The sequence below is a fragment of the Nothobranchius furzeri genome, chromosome 10 (genome assembly GCF_043380555.1).
Source record: "Nothobranchius furzeri strain GRZ-AD chromosome 10, NfurGRZ-RIMD1, whole genome shotgun sequence".
NCBI classification, from domain to species: domain Eukaryota; kingdom Metazoa; phylum Chordata; class Actinopteri; order Cyprinodontiformes; family Nothobranchiidae; genus Nothobranchius; species Nothobranchius furzeri.
Window position 1 is genome coordinate 65,057,477 of NC_091750.1, and position 20,876 is coordinate 65,078,352.

General features: G+C 38.4%; 1 protein-coding gene across 3 annotated transcripts in view; it reads left to right on the forward strand.

The window, feature by feature from the left end:
- Nucleotides 1–20,876, forward strand: part of cadm2a (cell adhesion molecule 2a) — a 387,220-nt gene that overhangs the window by 273,227 nt on the left and 93,117 nt on the right. For 2 of the 3 annotated variants that reach the window (XM_015961706.3, XM_015961708.3), the window contains exon 2: nucleotides 3,450–3,476. The exons of the other annotated variant lie outside the window; for it this stretch is intronic. In XM_015961706.3, the coding sequence (XP_015817192.1) occupies nucleotides 3,450–3,476 (27 nt within the window). The remainder of the gene's footprint in view (nucleotides 1–3,449; nucleotides 3,477–20,876) is intronic. 3 annotated transcript variants of the gene reach the window in all.

The window sequence follows — 20,876 nt, forward strand, 5'->3', positions numbered from 1 at the left end:
AAAACATGTTTATAGAATGTCCAACTGGCTCTGTCTGTAAAAGAGCTCAGTCTGGGCCATCATCTGACAGAAATAAATAGCACAACTTAAAGTTGGCCTCGCAAAGTATTTTTTTTTCATGTCCTGATCGTAAAAGAAAGACATAAATCCTAAGAGTATCAAATGCTGTACTTTAGGCTGTAGCGTATAAAAACAAATAGCTGACGCTGGTCCCATTTAGGGGTTGCCCTCTTATTTATCCTGAGAGGATTCTGACCAATCACTGTTGAGTGCTGACATCATGTGGGCATTGTACAATCAATGGGGAATACTCTGCTCGTTGCATTGTAAAATGAGTGGAATGAGAGTAGAATAAAAAAAGTGGTTTATTTATTTTTTCTTCATTTCTTTTTTCAGCTTGACTTACAGAACTGTTGTGTTGGTTGCCTGGTAACTGTAATACTCCGAGATAAGCCACATGTGCAGAAGCTCAGGAGAATTAGACTCCGGGCATCTTTCTCTCTGTTCCCCCCTCCTTGTCTTTCCTCTTTCTCCCTGATGTGGTATATATTTTTTCTGGAGGTTATTATAAGTGAAGAGTTGTAAAGGAAAATCCATATGTTTTCTTTGTTTTGTCTCACCGGTTGTGACTCATACAGATCGCAGAGCCACTGTTGTGCCAGGGAGCTCACACCTTGACAAGTGGGATGAAAAGCAGCAATAGAGTGAGGTCAGACAGGCTGAGGGAATATTTCAGAAAGCCATCAGGCTCATGTAGGAAGCAGAGTTGGTGGAAATGTGACATTCATGGCTCCTTTTCTCTGTTAGGCCCTCCCCTTACTCCTCCAGCAACTCTGAAGCAGGGCGTGAGAATATCACTGGATCTTTGAGACTGGAGGAAAACATGCATCTTGTCTTCATTAATGCAGCAGCAGTGACCCCAAGGGGTTCCACGGGTGGCCAAGGGCCCCCCATGGAAAATTACTGTCCTCCAGTTTAATAAATCATATTTGAAATACATATAAAAATAACTAAATTTGTTTTTGTTTGGATAGTAATTGAATTAAACTGCTCTCAAATGCGAAAACAGTAAATAAAATTAAAATGATTAAAGGGATACTTTGCAACTTCTTCATATTTTTAAATAATTTTCTTGAGCCAGTATTTTCTAAAATGTCACTCAAACCCTCACCAGCCTCGGTGGCCAGAACACCATATTTGCAATTTAAGAGTGTCACCTGTTAGACTTAGAAAAACATTGAGCTTACATACCTGGCACCGCAGTCTGCTTCCAGCAATTTCAGTCATGTTTTAGATCATGAACACAGCTTATTTGTTTGATTTAGTGATCAATTGCTCCTGTAGACACTAAGGAAGTCTGGGGAAACATTTAAGCTGTTAGATTGGTGTTAAAAAAGATGAATGCACAGCAAGGAGATAAGTTTTACTTTTGATTTGACCACAGATAATTAATAACGGACGCTAGGGGGTGCTGAAAGGAATATTAAAAAATGAATGCGTTTCTGAGGAGAGTGTTCAACCGAAACAGCATTTGGGATTTTATTTAGAAATATGCCGACCGGAAGTATGTTATCGTATGCGTTTTATGTTGAAATCTATCCCGGCCATTCGTTAATTCATTTTTAAAAATTACAACCGTAAGTATGTTAAATGACAACTACATATGAACAATAGAGAAATAATTGATAGATTTGACGTAATATTTTATATTGAAACCTATCAATTACAAGCGTAAGTATGTTTGCCGTTTTCCGTAAGTACGTTTGCTGTTTTATTTTGTAATGTATCCCGTGCATTTCCCATCCTGACCGTCCTGACAGTGGAGGTCTCCAGCCAGGTGCCTCTCCTTTTCTTAACATCTGTTCTGTCAAATGAGATGGAGAATGATGCTTGTGATTGGGTTGTCCAGAAACCTGAGATCACTTCTGTCATGACGCCATTCGCCTGTTGTTTTCCTAGACCTGTTTAGCGGATGAACATCCCACCGCTGTCTCCTTTTATGCTCTTGCTGGTATTTTAGCAAGATAAGCATTTCTTCGTCTAGATCACACAGTCCCAACTCGATCAAACTTCTCTTACTCGTGTTGCTTGCCATTTTTCAGACCACGGAAGTGATTTCCAAGGAAATAGTAAGACGTCACTGTACTGCTACCTACACCATGCCCTCTGTTGTCCTGGCGGAGAATTGCTTTGCAACACCCTGTCAGCAAACAGGGAAGTATGAGAGCAAAACGCTTCCATCAATCCGTGCGTGTCTGTCCTTTGTGGAGCTGACGCAGAAGCATGACTCAGGCTTAAGACTAAACCAGTGATCACGATTTAATGTAGGAACCACAACTAGCTCTTGCCCCTAGCTTTCCCGTTCACTTTTTTCCCGTGTTTTCACAGTGAATTTAAAATTATACATTAAAATGAATTGTTGTTTACTAGGAAAGTGGTTAAATAAATCAGTAATCAAAAAAAAGCATTGTAATTTTTTATGACCTGGATCTGTGGCACCTGTGATGAGAACTTCTTTGTTCTTTCTTCTTCTCTCTGTTTTTCAAGTCTCAGGCGCTGTCTCTTAGAGCTGTACACGTTTTCAGGCTCACTGGAGGCATTCCAATAGATCCATCAATTTGGCAAAGCAGTGTGTGTGAAGCATAATAGTTATTCCCTGGGGATGCATACGCAAACACACACACACACACACACACACACACACACACACACACACACACACACACACACACACACACACACACACACACACACACACACACACACCAATATATGTATTTTATTCAGCTTTTCTGTGGTTTTACTGGCAGGGTGTCCTGGAAGCAATGTGTGTGTGTGTCGGTTGTGTGTTCCTTTTGTTTTTCTACATGGCCTTGTTGGCCTGTGTGGTTTTCGCTAAGCTGCTTATACAATACTCCCACATCATAGCATATCCTGTGTTAGACAACAGTTCTGCCTGCGCCTCTTCTTCTCGCAGATTATGGTGATGTCAGTCACAATGTAACACGACGGCGCATCAGTTTACAGCCATAAATGTTGCCTGTCGAAATCAGTTTCAGACATTTTGGCATGAATTTGCAATAAAAAAAAACCTTGTGTGCGTGGGTTCAAAACGTCATGGTTTGAATAAAATCCTGACAAAGCGCAACATCATCACGAGTTAGAAAACACGTTCTTATGCACGATCCAGATGATGAACAATGATAATAAAGATTATTTTCACTCAGTTAGAGGGATCTGTTGCAACTGAGGATTTTATCACGTTTATCTGACACTTTAACTGCAGCGTTGCTTCTAAAAAGATGCAACAGCTACCAACTCACTTTTCTTCCTGCAGTTATCTAATCTGTTGCTCTGTCTTCTGTCTTTTTTCTCCCTCTCTCTTTGTTTTCTGACATCTGCCTCTTTTGGTGTTCATCCAACTTGTCCTCTCTACCTGGGGACTGCAGTGATGGCTTCTAAAGGCAAAGTCCGAGGTGAGTCGAGGCTGCTGGTTTCCTCTGCTCTGAGCTTTGCAATAAAAAAAGACTTAGAATCACACCTTTCAAATAATCACTGTGGTTTTTCTTTTATTCATAAAATTCCAATTCTAGTTATTCTAGGGCTTATTTCTTTGTATTTTCCAAGCACAAATCAATCATATATATATAGTTATTAAACCTCCATTTTGCTTTTTTCTAGTCACACATTTACTTTACATATAATTTTTTGTTATTTATTCATTTATTTTCATTCCTAAATACTCCAAATTATTTATTTGAGACTCATAATTCAAATGATTGATTGCTGTTGGTAACTCACCAATATTTAGAATAATAAAATGTTAATTCTATTATTTATTAATTGTTTTAGTTAAAGCCCACGTGCGCCTAAAAGGTTGCATTAATTTCAACAAATATTCTGACTTCATGTTTGGCTTTATGACTAAAAAGTTCAGATTTTTAATGCATGTGTCAGTAATTATTATTGACATGAAAAGAACTTCAAAATCCGTGAACACTGAGACATAACAGTTTTTAATCTACATTCAGTTGTAAAAGTTTTAAATATTATTTAAAATTTTGCCAGCAACAAGTACTGCAACCCAGCCAAAGGTCGTTAACCCTTTCATGTAGTGGTGTCCCGTTCCGACATCAATATCGGAAATAGTTTGATATTGGCCCCAAAAAAAAAAACCACACTGTGTTGGATTATATTGGACTGCATCAAAAATCTCTGATATAAGCAGTCCGTTAAGGTTCACAATTTGCAACCAGTGGTTAAAAATAATAATTTGTTTTTCATAGTTACTGTTATTGGCTCTTGTTCTCCGATTGAGTAATATCACTTGGTCAAGACTTTCATACGTTCCACAATACAATATAGGTAAAAGTATGGATGATTTGTGCTGATAATGTATCGGATTGATATTGGTATCGATCAATACTGAAGGCTGCAATATCAGTATCGTATCGTAAGTGAAAAAGTTGTAGCGGGACAGTCCTACTTTCATGCATGGTGGCCAATACAGTGAACAATAACAAAATACTTGTATAAAGTCTTGTGTGTTGGTGGAACAAATATTTCAAAGAAGTAGATCCTCATTTATTACATTTACAGTGGTCTTTAGGAATGAGTGCCTTCTAAGGGGATAAACTATATACCACGGCATCATTTCTTGGGCCTAAAAGTTTCCCACATCACAGCTGAGCTTCAGATGACAGGTTTTGGACTCTTATTTCCTGATCTTTGACCATCTCGCTCCAGATTGGATAACAACAATGTGACTCTACCACTGACTTTGAATATATCTCCACGAGTAATACAAGCCTGGAGGAGCTTCTGCTATGTGGTGGAGTTGCTAATGTTAACGGTTAGCTTAAACTAGCCGAGATGTCCGCTGCTGATTCCCGGACGTTAAAACAACAACAGCCTTCCCCGTTGAGAGTCAAGAAGGGTGAATCCATGAATAGTTATTCACAGTGCAACGTAGATCTGTCAGGCTTTTCAAATCCTAGAGTTTCACTGTCTATTTTCTATCAGAAGCTAATGCAGGAGATAGGTGTTGGAGACTATTTTTTATTTGTTTTATTATTTTTATTTGTTTATTTCATTCAAAATAAAACAAATAAAACATATAAACAATAAGAAATACATAACAAAAAATCAAATTTGAACGAAAAGGAGCAGAATGGAGAAAAACATCTTATAATTTCTGCCCCCTTTTCCAGTAGAAATAATCAATTTATATATAATTTCCATTTGTCAGACACACATACAGATTCATTTTAAACTTTTTCCTGTTCTAAATTCCAGTGCGATCATGATCATTGATTTAATTTACATTTTCATAATTATTTAGTACACTCAATTTGGTACGTTTTTTGAATATATTAAAATACAGAGGGTTTTTTTCCCATTTTAAGGTTATTCCATATATTAACACCATTTACAGATACATTCTATTACTTAATTTTAGTTCTAAATCTAGGTTTTGTAAACACATCAGTTTCTTTCAGCATGTAATTACTAGTTCTCTTTTCAAATGTCCCCTGAATGTTTGTTGGCAGAGTACCTAAACTGGCTTTATACATGGTGTAAGGTTATGAAGTTCATGGTTTTCAACTCCATACAGCTGGCCCCTGGGCACAATAACACCGTGTAGAAAAACCAAGGTCGGGTTGTTCCTCAGACTGTTTACATTCCAGGAGAAGAGTCCGAAGGAGAAGAAGAAGCTTTACTTAATCAAAGTACTTTATTTGTGATTAAAATTATTAAGCAAAACAGATGTTGATCAACAATAATCAAGTGAATGATCTGTGAAATAAATATGTCATGAATTATGTTTAATGAAACCAGGACTACGGTGCAGACATACTGATCCTCATCTCCATAGAAACGCATGACACATTGTTCCAACCAATCAGAGCTTTCGGCTGCCGCAGGAGAATCTGGTGTTGACTTCAAGTGTCCAATCTACTTTACTGAAACTTATCAACAAGTCAGAGATATAAAACAAGGCAACGCCATTTTAAGTCAGTTCCATCTTGACTTCAGTTCTGTTCACCATCATCCTAAAGACAAGCGCAGCCTGGCCGGATGCGTTATCTTTAAACTAAGAACTGTGAAACGGGAGATTTTCGTCGTTTAACAACCAGACGACGTCCTTTCAAAATAAGAGCAACTGCTGACGCTGCTGAATCGTACCGGGCCGACCCTCCAGACGGGTTTTGAAACGTTGTGACCGCTGCACCGACAGCTCCATCGTACATCCGAGGTTTCCAGACCTGGCAATTCCTGATCTACTTGGGAGACCCCACTGGGTACGTACACGGCAAAATAGCGGCTCATGTCATCACTTTATAAGCCTCGTGATATCTAGTCATAACAAAGACGACCAGATTCGATTACGTCATCCTAGAGAATCTGAACCAGACCCACACACACACACACACGCACCAACACAACATCCGAATCCATTCTCATCCATCACAGAGTAGTCCTGGTAGATTGTTTAGAATTTATAATTCAGAAATTAAAGATTCTCAAACGATCCCATCTCTCTCTCTTTTATTGTCTCAAAGTCAATACAGAGTGTTTAATTAAACTCCCTGATGATAAAAACAGCCTATTCTTCTGTTTATAAAAGTGAACTACTAACACTGTATTAAAATACAACTTTGGTTAGTTACATCACTTTGATTCCGTTACAATGGTTTGTATGATTTTCTAGTCTTTTAAATCATGAAATTTCAGTGATTTTTATTTAATAAACAATGAAACTATTTTCATGTTTAGCCTGCATGAAAAACTCAGAGTGATGGATTATAATCATAAAAGCACGGCATAGCACTGAAAGTGCACTTCTACGAGTGGTGAATGACTTATTAATGATCACTGATTCTGGCAACTCAGCTGCTGCTGCCAGACTTATCTGCTGCTTTAGACACCATTGATCATGATATTATGTTGTCTCGATTAGAGTCTTGTGTTGGTATAAGGGGCACAGTGCTTGATTGGTTTCAGTCTTATCTACACGACAGGTCCTTTTCTGTGAACTTGGGAACTTTTACATCACCACCAGCACCTGTGACTCGTGGTGTTCCACAAGGTTCCATTTTAGAGCCAACACTTTTCTCACTGCATATTTTACCATTGTCCTCTATCTTCGCCAGACACAACATTACTTTTCATTGCTTTGCTGATGACCTTCAGATATATCGCCCACTCATCCCGGATTCAGCTGTATCCTTAATAGCCTGCTTAGCTGATTTGAAGCAATGGATGTCAATTAATTTTATGAAATTGAATGGCCTGAAGACAGAGATTTTAGTTTTAGGCAGTGGAGACCTGTTAATGGGTGCAGTGAGCCCACTTGGTTCCCTTTCGGATTTTGTAAAGCCTTATGTGGAAAACCTGTTTTTTTTATGGATGGTTCATTTAAATTGGACAGACAGATAAGTGCAGTGGCCCAGTCTGGTTTTTATCACTTGAGGCAACTTGCAAAGATTAAGTGCAATTTGCCGGAAACTGTCTTTGAGCATGTTATTCATCTCTTTGTCTCCTGTCGACTAGATTACTGCAACTCCCTGTACTATGGATTAGGGCATTCCTCCTTGAACCGCTTGCAACTGGTTCAAAATGCAGCAGCCCGCCTTTCAACAGGTGCAAGGAAGCATGATCACATCTCTCCAGTGCTTGCTTCCCTTCACTGGCTGCCAATGCATTACAGGATTCAGTTTAAATTGTTGCTTTTTGTTTATAAATCACTTTATGGTCTGGCCCATCCTTATATAGATGATTTATTGTTACCCTACACTCCTGCCAGGAATTTGCGGTCGGGCTCACAGTTTTTATTGTCAGTTCCAAAGGCTCGCCTAAAGACGAGAGGACATAGGGCTTTTTCTGTGGCCGGTCCTACACTCTGGAACAGTCTTCCCCTGCAGATCAGGACCTCACAAAATCTGGATGTCTAAGTCCTTGCTTAAAACTCATTTATTCAACCTGGCTTTTTTGTAGGATGATTTTATTTTGTCATTGTCATTCTTTCTCATTTTTATTGATTTCATAATAGTGTGATGTAATGCTGTTTTTATCCTAAGTTGCTAATTGTTATGGTTTTGTGGTTTTTAGTTATACTTTCTTGCGATTTTATCCTCTGTGTTGAACAGCACTTTGGGTTGCGGAAGCAATAATAAGTGTGCTTTAGAAATAAATGTGACCTTGACCTAAATAATCCTTAAAAAATGCTTTTTTTAGTGAACCACACCTTTAAAGTCAAAAAACAAGTTGTTTGTGTCTGGATTATTGGATGAGCCTTTAATTTGTAGATGTTTAAACAAAGTGTAAAATGAATTTTTTGTGGCTAATGACCAATGAAAACACAGGTTCTCACAATTTTTGTAACTCACGGTAACATTTCATTGGCTGTTTTGTTTTCTAGTAAAATCTAAGTGAAATAAATGAACAGGTATTTTTTTCTGATTATTAAATGTTTAAAAATAAACCAGAAATATTTTTGGCAAAGTCAGATCTTGTGAGTCAGATTAGATTTCTTTAATACATTTTTGTTGTATTAAAAGGTATATAAAAGTTTATAAACTAGTAATCAAAGTAGGTGATTTTAAATTTGCATGCTACAATGAAAAGTATGATACTCATCACTGGATTAGTTTTAAAGTTTAATCTTAAAAAATAAAACAAATGTTCGCGGAGTCTCTGGGATCGAGTCTCGCACAAAACCACAGGAAGCTTTTTTATTTGAAGAACAACGTGCACCTAAAACAAAAATTTGCCTTTTACACATTAGAACATCAATGAGGATCCATTCATTTTAGTTCCATGACATGATCAGTCTAAAGCAATCGATCTGAATATGGAAAGGAAAGTCACGAGTAAATACATTCTTTATATTTCTAATAATTTTTCAGTTTTCTTGACATTTTTATTTACCTTCCATCCCTTTAAGTGCATCTTTCCAAGGTAGCATCATTTTACACATTTAACTTTTTTTTTCATCACAAATGAACAATAATCAACCAGTTAATCTGATGTTTATTATTTGTAAATGTTAAGTTTGTATATTCTGGTATGACTCCTGACTCCTGCCAAACCTTGTTGCTTCACCACATCACTGCTTCTCTTTAATCTCCTTCTCCACGAATCCTCATCATCGGGAATGGTTGTTTAAGACGTGAGCATCATTTGCCTCTCAACGCTTGACTACATAGACTTTTCTCATTTTCCTGCTGCGTCTGAATGTTTAATTAATTCAGACCGTCTCTCATCCCATCAGCATCCAGCTGGATGTGTTAGACTGTGATGCCTCATTCACTGTAGCATTCCTCTTTAAAACCGCCTCACCAGATCTTCAGCCCACTGTGACACTACAGAGAGGACCTCTGTCCTCCTGCAATACTACATTTATTCAGCTGCACTTCCACTGCTTTTTCTCAGTCCGTTGTTTTACTGGTGGAAGATATTTTTAGAAACTGTGACAAGATGCCAGGAGCGCTAACAAACCTCACAAGGGAAAACATAACAGAGATGTAACACCTTTACACCACATAAAGAAATCACAACATAACACTGTCACGATTCGGTGTTGGTAGGGCCCAAAATGCAGGAACCCAAGATGACACGAGGCAGGAGATGATATAAAGTAAAATCCTTTTATTAGGATGAACGAAACAAAAATATATCCAAATAGGCTGGAGCCAAAAAACCAAAATGTCCAAAGAGCTGAGCAGGAGATCAAAACACTAGAGACAACACGAGAAGACTGACAGGATTACCACAATGGACCGACACAAAACAAAGACAAGACAGGGCTTAAATAACAGGGAGGAGTAATTAAGGGAACAGGAAGCAGGTGTGTGGCGTGAGGGCTGGAGGGAAGGCAGGTGACAATAATTACCTAAATGGGGAAACAGAACCAAAGGAGGACAGATAAACCTAAAACTACAAATCCAAACTAAAAGGCAGCGGGATGGACTAACACACACACACACACACACACACACATAATTCACACACACACATATACTGGGCTGGGGAACAAGAGGCTGGAGCTGCAACTGGAGGGACAGAGGATAACTAAATGAACACCGGACCTGAGGGAATGATAAAAAGTCCTACAAACAGAAGACACAATATAGAGACGCAGACAAAGGACACATGAGGGCGCTTTGAGACACAGAAGGGAAACTAGAGAGGATGAAGACACATCAGGAGACACATAAAGGAGGGGGCAGACGCAGACCATGACAAACACATTATGTTTATTGTGTCACTGAAATAAGCTCAGTTAGTTTAAAGTTTTGTTGTGGCGCTTTAAATCAGTACATGTAAAGATGGCAGAATGAAGGCAAAACACTGATGACGTGAATGATTCAAATAAAAACAAAAACATGCCTCTGCTGTTTTTAATTAGGACCCTTGCATGTTAAGTAATGCTTTTTTCCATACAGATTGTATTTTAGGCCTTGATACTTCTGACATCACACAATCTTTTGCACTTTGATGCTCATGCTTGGATCTCTAGGCTTCCGTAGAAGCTCTTCTCTGCATTTTTAGCAGCATTGTTTCTCTATGTTTTGTTCTTATTTCTAATTGAGTTGACATTAAACTAATAAGCATTAAACAAATGGTTGAAACAGATTTTTACATATTACAAATCCACATTTTTTTATGTTATTTTTTTAAGCGTGAGTGTTTCCCAACATCTGTAGAGTGCAGTGAGCAGCCATTAGCTTTTACCGTTAGCAGTTGTTATCATTCTAGTCAACGTGTCACAAAAGCGGCACATTTTTGACACAATCCAGAACCTTGGCAATGCGTTGATCTACTAAATTTGCACTTTGAGTCTAGTTTTTACATGCTATGTTTTCAAGAATGCATCAAGCTCAGCAGTTCAAATTGGGCTAGACAGGAAATCTAACACAGGAGCAGTGTCATACATTCGGCAACTTTCAAAAATAAGATAAAAAAATACCACATGCAGATTTCCTGTTGCTAAACTAGTATAAGAAGATCTGTCATTACCTGTGATGTATTTGTAGCCAACGGAAAGAGATTAGAAAATAACAGTTTGGATAGGCTACACAATGCTACCATTCTCCTTGCTTGTTATCGCGTGAACCTCTGAAATCAAACGTGATCTTGGAATTCTTGTGTTAGAAAACTGGTGTTAGTATAAAGTAGTTCTTTTAAATGTGATCAACAAGAGAAGAACATTGTCTATGTGTCACAGAAAAGACATATACCATAGATAATTTTTCCTGGAAATTCTGTACTTGTCCTTAAAACCTAAATGTGTTGAGCCCTACTAACATATGAGTGAACACGTTTAGTGTCAAAAGTCTATTTGTCAGCAGTGACTCGACCCTCGCCTCCATTTTCCAATGGTCCTCTCACATCGATATGTTCCGGACATTTTTCATCAGCAACCTTTTGGCAGTGGGTGAATAGACACCAGCCACTCACGCAGCACCATTGTGAGAACTAGAAAATTGCTGCAATCAGTTCAAATCGACTTCTCATTCCTCTGCATTTTGTCTGGCTGAGCCTAAGTCACACCTGCACTTAGGTTTATTAGGAAGATTTGGGGACGTTCATAGACTCCTGACATGTAGCACCTCTCTGTGATGGCGATTTTATTTGTACTTTAAAATTAAAACGTAAGCATTTAATAAAAAAAATTTAACCATGTCTTTTTCAGAAGTCACAACATGCCCTATAGGTTATAAATTGTAAGTCGCTTCGGATAAAAGTGTCTGCCAAATAAATAAACATAAACATAAAGTCAGTGCAGGTACATAAAAGGTTGGGATCAAGTTGCAAAATTCAGTTTGTAATGTTCCCACACAAAAATATTATCACACTAAAATTAACATTTCTGGAAATGATCCAGAATTCTGCTCATCTGCATATTCATGTTTTCCTATGCTGCATGTTACGTCCTGGCTATGCTAGGAAGGTAAGGAGGTAACATAAAACTGTGACCAGATGGAATGGGAGGAGTACATGCATTTAATAAAGAAAAACCGCATGTAAATAAACAAACTTACAATATACAGAATGGCACAGATAAATACTAACAGAGAAAACCCTTACCAAACAAACAAGGCACTCATGAAATTAACTTAAAGCAACCATTGGTAAGGATATACCAAACAAACAAACACAGGCTCAGAAAGACTTAAAATGAAAGAGGGCAACAGCATTTACCACACCTAAATCCAACCAGAGGAGCTTTAACTCTCTATACAACCACCTATAGGTCTAAAAAAGCTTCTAAGCAACAATTTTTCACTAGTAATCCACCACCGTATTCTAACAGTACAAAGTTAATCAATTTCCCTCTGGGATTAATAAAGTATTTTTGAATCGAATCGAACATCACAGGCAATGTTCTCATTAGCAAGACACCTTGGAAAGAAACGTCGTGAAAGACGAATCCATCCTTCTATTGCTGCCACCTCCATCTGGTCACAGGCCTCCTCCATGGCTTGGATGAGGGGTACCTCAGTCTGGAGATGGAGATCATATACCTTCCACCGCCATGCCGAGAAAAACTCTTCTATAGGGTTGAGGAATGGAGAGTATGGTGGAAGATATAGGACAGTGACATGTGGATGTTGCTGAAACCAGTTCTGAACCAGAGCACAGCGGTGGAAAGACGCATTGTCCCAGACAACAATGTATTGCATATGATTGATTTGATTTGCTGCTGTTAAGTTGTGCAATTGGTCCAAGAATGCTGTGTTGTGAGGGCCCATATGGGCATGGCGGTGGAGGACCCCATTCTGTGTAATGGCTGCACAGAGTGTTATATTTCCCCCACATTGCCCTGGGACATTGACTATGGCCCTATGGCCAATGACGTTTCTTCCCCTCCTTCGTGTTCTCGTCAGGTTGAACCCAGCCTCATCTATGTAAATGAACTCATGCTGGATCTCCTCTCCATCCATTCGTAAAACTACCTGAAGATCAGTGTTAGGCAAAATTGTGTAGGTCAGTGTAGATGTAGTATACATATTACAGTACAGCAAAGGATTATGAGACAGTATGCGGTATCACACTGCTAAAGTGAACACATGCCTCTGCATGATCATGCCGCAGTCGTTTCACCCTTTCGGATTTGCGCTCGAAAGGCACTCGATAAATTTGCTCAATTTGAATATGTTGATTTCTTAGGATGCGTGCCAGCGCTGATATTGAGACCTGATGGATATCGTTGAAACTGGCATGGTTATTGACAATGTTAGCTTGGAGCTGTTGTGAGTGTTATAGCATTGTTGGCCAAAACCATGTTTACTATCTCCCTCTCTTGCTGTTCATTGAACACAGAAGGCCTTACCCCTTGTCGTTCTTGACCCTCAATCCTATGTAGAAAACAGTAAGCAAAAGTATAGTATATTTCACAGAACAAGGTAACAGAAGTGCTGATACTGCATAGAATAGAGTACTGTAAAGCAGTTACTGAAACCGTACAGATGTTTTTGATATGGTGATATTTGTAAAGTACCTATTTTCCAGCCAAAATGTTATCACACTTGCCACTGTGTATCGGCTTAGATTTGGCTGTACTTGCAGTCCAGCCTCCCTCCGCATCAGGTCGTGTTTGACAACGCAGTCAACCAGTGTTGCGCCGATCTCATTTGTCAGATTCGGTCCACTTTGAGCACCTTCTTGTCTTCGTCTTCCTCTTGCTCTTCTTCTACCTCCAGCATGGCCTTCATTTCTTCCTCTGTTGATTCCTCTTCCTCCTCCTCGTTGCCTGCCTCGTCATCTTACTCTTTCTCTGACTCTTTCCATTGTGCTTGAAGACCGATGAACTCACTTGCTGCTTTTAATAGTGCTTACACACCTTATCGGTGTGTCTACAATTAAGCAGACAAGTGTTTGCACACCTGATGACTGTGTTGAACCAATTGGTTGGACAGTGCAGTAATTTGACAGTCAGTGCTTTGGTATTGCAAGGAAGTGACTTTGTGATAGATTTTTGTGTGTGATGTATGTTATGTTAAGTGTGTTTGGTGTTTTGCAAATCACTGTGTGTAGAGTATTGCAACAGGTGTGAGGTTGACAATGTGCTTATAGTTCTGCAAATATGGGCTGATGTTTTGATTCTTGAGGGTAAGATTTTGCTAACAGTGTACTACTATTAATTTTAGTGTGTAAGCGATCCAAAAAAAACTGTAATTTATAGAAGGCAGTAATTTGGTCAAAATTATATGTATAATGTTCAGTTTTATAAAATCTTGCTTAATAACATAATATTGTATGAATATTAACACAAAAATTTGGTTATGAATGAATTAGCTTGAATCTAAGTTGGGGACTTTCTGTGTTTTGGTGCTTGCGTGGGTTTTGTTCCACATTCTAAAACCATGCATGTTGGGTTAATAGGTTCCTTTAAATTGCTTGTTGTGTATGTGTGTGTGTGTGTGTGTGTGTGTGTGTGTGTGTGTGTGTGTGTGTGTGTGTGTGTGTGTGTGTGTGTGTGTGTGTGTGTGTGTGTGTGTGTGTGTGTGTGTGTGTGTGTGTGTGTGTGTTGGGCCTTTGCCTGTTTCTATCCTGTTGCCTGCTGGGATAGATCCCAGCTTTTCCCACAAGCTTAAATAGGAGAGAGTGTGAGTGAATTCACATACTTGTGTGTTAAAATAGTTTTTGCTAATGTGTAATTAGCCTACTGCAGACTCAGATCACTAGTTTAATTAAGAGAGAGTGATCTCTAACTGGTGTGTTGAACTACCATCAGAAAAGGATCAGTGTTGTGTTACACTACAAAGTTAATTGAAACTTGATCATGTTCTCAAAAACAGATGGTCAGTTTGGAGTAAAACACTTCATCCAATTTAAAAACTCTGCCACAAACCAATTAGATGATGAAAGTTGGTGTTTTTATGCCGTTAAATGAAATGTTTTTAACATTTTTGGTGGAAAATGTACAAGAAAATGATTTCGAGAGAAGCCTCCACTTCAAATGCATAACCAACTCTTCTATTTCTTGCAGTTGTTCTGCAAATTCCAAGAGTTTTCTCAAAATATTAATTCAGATGTATTCCCGCTTCATTTGACAAGTCTAAACTGAGCTTTGAGAGGAGATCTACAGTGTCAGCCCTGGCATCATGAGCCCTGCCTGGGAGCTGCTGCTAACAGAGCACTGCGGTAAAGTCAAATTGACATGAGCGAAATGATAAAAGCAGTTTTTTAAAGCTAGCATTTTTCTGCCCATTGAATGTCGTAGCTGATCCCAGCCACCTCCCCGGGGGGCAAAGAGCATTACCCTGGATCGCTCTCAAATGAACAGTATCTGTCAACACATCACTACACATTAGAAAATCACACGGTGTCATGTTGATGTGGGAAATCTGGGAGTTTTTGGTGACAGCAGTAATTAGTCTGATTTCCCTTGTGAGTGGAACCCTTCCCTGCGATCATCGAGTTCTAGTTGTGCATGAAAAGAGAAAAATAATTCCTCTGTGCACTTTAAAAAAGAAAAACAAGATTCTAGCCAAGCATAATTTCTGTCTACATTAGTTTAAAAGAAGCTATAATCAACCAGATTTCCTTGACCTTGTGCTTTTTTGACATTTAATTCACAAAACCGAATAAGCAAGCAACTATGTGGTGCCAGCTGTTATTGAGTACGGTACTTTTATTTTTATATTGGGAACGGTTTACTTTGTTTGCTCAACAAAACTCAAAAACTGTGGCTTTTTAATCTATTAATTCAACTAACATTTGTAATATGCTTCAGTAACATGTCCACGATTACTAATGAACACAAGAATGTAAAACACTAACATATCAGCCAAGTAACTATTTATTCTCTTAAACAATTTGTATAAACATTTGACTTTAAAGGTGCAATATGGAAGAAATCTTTTTTTTTTTTTTTTTTTTTTTTTTACCGTGTCCTGTCTGGCTGTGAAGCAAAGAGAATTGATGTCTGAATGCTGGTAACAAGCCTTACAGATTTACTCACAGGTGGAGCATCGACATGTCTGCTTTTAATGCCTGATACTTAAAACTTTATTGTTTTTGAATGCTTTGTAATTCCGACCAGACACGGAGACAGAGATGAAAGAGAAAGGAAAAGACAAAAGGTGGGGAGAGAGGGGGGAAGGAGGGGGGGGAGGGGGGGGTCCACAAAAATAAACAATAATGAACAAGAGTCTGCTTCTAGACCTAAAGAAAGAGACAAGAAAAAAAAGCAAAAAAAAGGGAGCACAACAACAATACAACAAGATCAAGCTATCACTGCGTCAACTTGATGAAGAAATATATAATCAACATTGTTTAAGTGAACAGTTACACGATAATAAATCACAGTGCATTAAGTGCCCACAATAGTGTTAAGACCTGTGTTGAACGTGCCCAAATTCATTGATGAATTTAGAATTGAGAATCCAAATTTTTGTTTATGCCTGCTGTTTTGTTGTCTTAGCAGTCCAAAACACTTTCTAGAGGGTTAACACCATCTATCAACATCCTCTGTGTGCCTCACTGTTTATGCATCAAGGTCTTTCAGCTTTAGGAATAAAAAATAAAAAACCTGGCTTCACTAGCTCTACTTACTTTTGTCTCCTTCAATCTTGAAAATTTTTTTGACTCTGCTCAATTAGGACTGTAGCAGATGCAGACTCGGGTTTATTGTTTTTGGAGGAAGCTGAACTCAAGTGATGTTTTTAGTGCAGACTAGTGATGTGAAACCAAACATTTAAACATTTAAAATATTAAAAGGGACATATTATTCAAAACTCACTTTTGTGCTGCTATTTTGGTCTGTACCACCTCAGTAAACTCTCCAAACATGAAAAAAAAATAGCCATCCATTTCATGTCAGTGTTTGTGATGTCACAAACGGGGAAAATATCATTGAACCACCTCTCAGTTGCAACAGAGCTGCTGCTGGAGGAGCAGTGGCTCTACTCCAAACCTCTTCCGTATATTGGAGCTTTTCAGCTTATAGCAGCCTGAGCAGGGAATAGGTGGGTGTGGTCAGCAACAGTTTGTTGTCTTAAAGTAACAGAACCCTGAAATGACTCATTCTGGAAGGTACCGAAACTGTTCAAATCACTTTATGTGATAGGGATTCTGTGCAACTTCGTATACACGTTTTGGGTCGACTGTAAATAATAATAGACTAAACTAAACTAAAAATAGTCCTAATATGTTTCCTTTAGTTTTACGTGTTGATTCGGTTTGTTTTACAGCAGAATATAAATACTGATGCATTAATAAACCTAATGAGTCAAATAAAAACTATTTATCAAGGCTGACATCATCAAAAGCTGTTGCCAACTTTTATGTCTGAATCTGACTGGCGGCAGTAGAAAGCTGGTGCTTGTTGGCTTGAGCAGCATTTGAATATTAAGCTCTTTTACTTCTCTCCCTGCCTGACTTGATTCCTCATTTATATCCTTTTGTTGGTTTTCCTACCTTCATAGTGGACTTTTTATATTCGCCTGACTTACCTTTGCTTTCAACTCCTTCTGCTCACTTTTGCCAGAAAGCAGCGTATGAAGTATTTATGAAGGGCAGGTTTACCTCTGTAATAAAACTCTGGGATGTCTGACCTTGGCTTTGAAACTATAGTGAGATCCCCAGCCATTCTGGACACAGAAAGCTGATAGAGCTTTATGTTTCTGACCTTTTTACCAATGTGGCCGAATCAAGGGCAGGAATACCAAGCAAATGATACCGGTATGTATCTGGAATCAGAGCTGGTCACCAATTCGAAATGAACGTGTGGGTTTTATGAGTCCTGGTAGGATTGAGTATAAGAGCCAATCTTGTGCAGAAGTTCAGGTAAAGCCATTTTTTTCTTCTGTAACAAAAAATAGAATCTATGGCGTACACTATCATGATTGGTTCTGACTGTGAGCTCTTGAAGGTGCTATCACAGGTGAAACTCTTCCTCTACCTTTGACATTTCTTTCATGGCTGCCGTTAATCATTTGCACCACAAATGAAACTCAAAATACAGTTAAAAAGGAACCAAAGTAGAAATTGCACTCTCCACTCATAATTTGTCCCGAACAGTCCCATTAAAACCACCAAACCGCATGAAAGCTGGGCGATACTTTGTTTATCCAGCATCTGGGTTGGACATCAGGTTTGTGATGACAGCGCCAACAGCTGCCCGGTCTAATTACTGTATGTAAATGACAGCAGCACAGCCACATCCAGCCTCTCAGGTGATGGATAATTATTTCCATATCTCCAGATCAGATAGGACCGTCCTGAGGTGGTCGTACGCCAGCAGTCAGCCGAAAGTAGCTCCGCCCAATGCAGGGATCGCTTTCAGTTTACTCACAGCTGGATGCTTATCACTGTCAGAAGAACTGGTTTCGATTGGAAAAGCACACACACACACACACACACACACACACACACACACACACACACACACAGAGAGAGAGAGAGAGAGAGAGAGAGAGAGAAAGTGAGAAATAACAGTTCATTTGGAAATAAAAATGAGCACACTTTTTCAGTGATTGGCGATACGATACTTATCGCGATACAGGGGAGATAATACGATATATTACGATATATTGAGATACATTCAGTCAGATGATTTTCATGATTTTTTTTTGACTGAATTTATTATAGGAAAGTACAATAAACAGTCCAAACTGATATATAACATGTTTAACATGAGGGATCTGAACCATAATCGAGGGATTTACATTTCAAAGGTGGAAACAAAACCCATTGCACACTGCTGCCAACTAGCGGTCGGCGTTTTAATTGCACCAAAAGAAAAGAATATACACAATGTTTGCGCGTACATTTTTCCAAAAATTAGATACACAGCTTTTGAATATCAATATAATATCACTGAAAAAAAATCACGATATATTTCCATATCAATATTTCCTTCCATTCCTAGTGAGAATGTTGTTGATAGATGCTTGGAAGCAAACTGTGAATGAAGAATTGAATGAATTGAAACTGTAGATCAAGCAGAATTTATTTCACATTATGGCTTTAATGAAAGCTGTGTAAATACGGGTGTGACCACATGTCAAACAAAACAATCCTCACCTTTTTATCCCAATTTTTAAGCACCTAATCATTTCCTTCCCAAATGTTAAAAGATTATTTTCATACATTTGTTCCCTTGTGGTCTTGTTACATTGTCCTCACACTGAGGATTACCTTCTCACTGGAACATGTGATGTCATTTCCTAGTGAAAAAGGTCATGGCGGAAACAACACAACATGTGTGAGAAGAAAAAATGGAGGGAAGGAGTTTGAGTGAAAAAGGTGGCAGTGGGAGGAAGTGAGAGGGTGTTCCTGTATGATGTTAACGTGTCAGGAACTTCTGTAAATCCTGTCATCATCACTAAACATGATTCAGAAACCTTCCTGGAAATGACACTTTGTGAGTTGTTTTGTTTTTCCAGTTCTTAAATAAAAATGTCGATGCTTTCAGACTGTGATTTGTAAAAGCACTGAAGACTTGTCTTGCTCAAGGACTCGGTGACAGGATACGTGACTGGTTGATGAATTCACACCAGAAGTTGAGATGATCAAGCTCTTGACCTTGTGCCGTCTCTCCGATCATGAGGCCGTCCCCGCCGCCTGACACTCTGAGAATCACTCAGTCTGAAAACCTTGTACACCCAGCTGCGTAGCCACCTGTGTAACCTCACAGACACTAACTGCTCGTGGCAAAGCTGTCATGTCCTATGTAATCTTCTGCATCTCATTTATAGTCTTCTAAGTAAAATGCATTTTTAACAGAGAGCCACTTTAAGTCATGCTTCACGTTTCTGAGTGTCTGTGCCGGGGCTGCACAACTGTGGCTGAGCTTTTAGGTGCTTTAAGTTGAAAAAACTCACTTTTTTTCAGTGTGTTTATAGAAAATTCTGTTTTTGTGAGACTTAAAATCAACAGTAGTAAGGATTTAACTTTGGTTTTAATACTTTAATACGTAACTTTAACTTTCTTTTCATTTCTTTGTTCAGATCCAATTATATTTTTGTTGAGTTTAAAATTTGTCGTTAAGATTTATTCTTTTATGTTTTTACTGCATTGTTACACCAGAAAAGCACATTGAATTGCATCTGTATATAAAATGTTATATAAATGAAGCTTCCAGGCCTAGAACCCAACATTAATGAGCATTTTGATTGAAATAGAAGATTTTTTTAATATAGCACTTTTTCAAGATAAAAATCACAAGATGCTTCACAAGCTCAATGAATATATTTTAAAGGTATTTAAAATAACTTTGATATAAATGTTTTAAAAATAGAATACCATCTAAGATATATAAAGAAACAATTATGATGAAAAACATACAAGAAAGAAAATATCATTATTTATCATTAGATCTCAACCTTTCTGGTCTAAAACCTTAGCCTAGAAGTCTAGACCTTAAACTAAAAGTCTAGACCTTAGCCCAGAAGTATAGACCTTAGCCTAGAAGTCTAGACCTTAAACTAGAAGTCTAGACCTTAGCCTAGAAGTCTAGACCTTAAACTAGAAGTCTAGACCTTAAACTAGAAGTCTAGACCTTAGCCCAGAAGTATAGACCTTAGCCTAGAAGTATAGACCTTAGCCTAGAAGTCTAGACCTTAGCCTAGAAGTCTAGACCTTAAACTAGAAGTCTAGACCTTAGCCCAGAAGTATAGACCTTAGCCTAGAAGTATAGACCTTAGCCTAGAAGTCTAGACCTTAGCCCAGAAGTATAGACCTTAGCCTAGAAGTCTAGACCTTAAACTAGAAGTCTAGACCTTAGCCTAGAAGTCTAGACCTTAAACTAGAAGTCTAGACCTTAGCCCAGAAGTCTAGACCTTAGCCTAGAAGTATAGACCTTAAACTAGTCTAGACCTTAGCCCAGATGTTTAGACCTTAGCCTAGAAGTCTAGACCTTA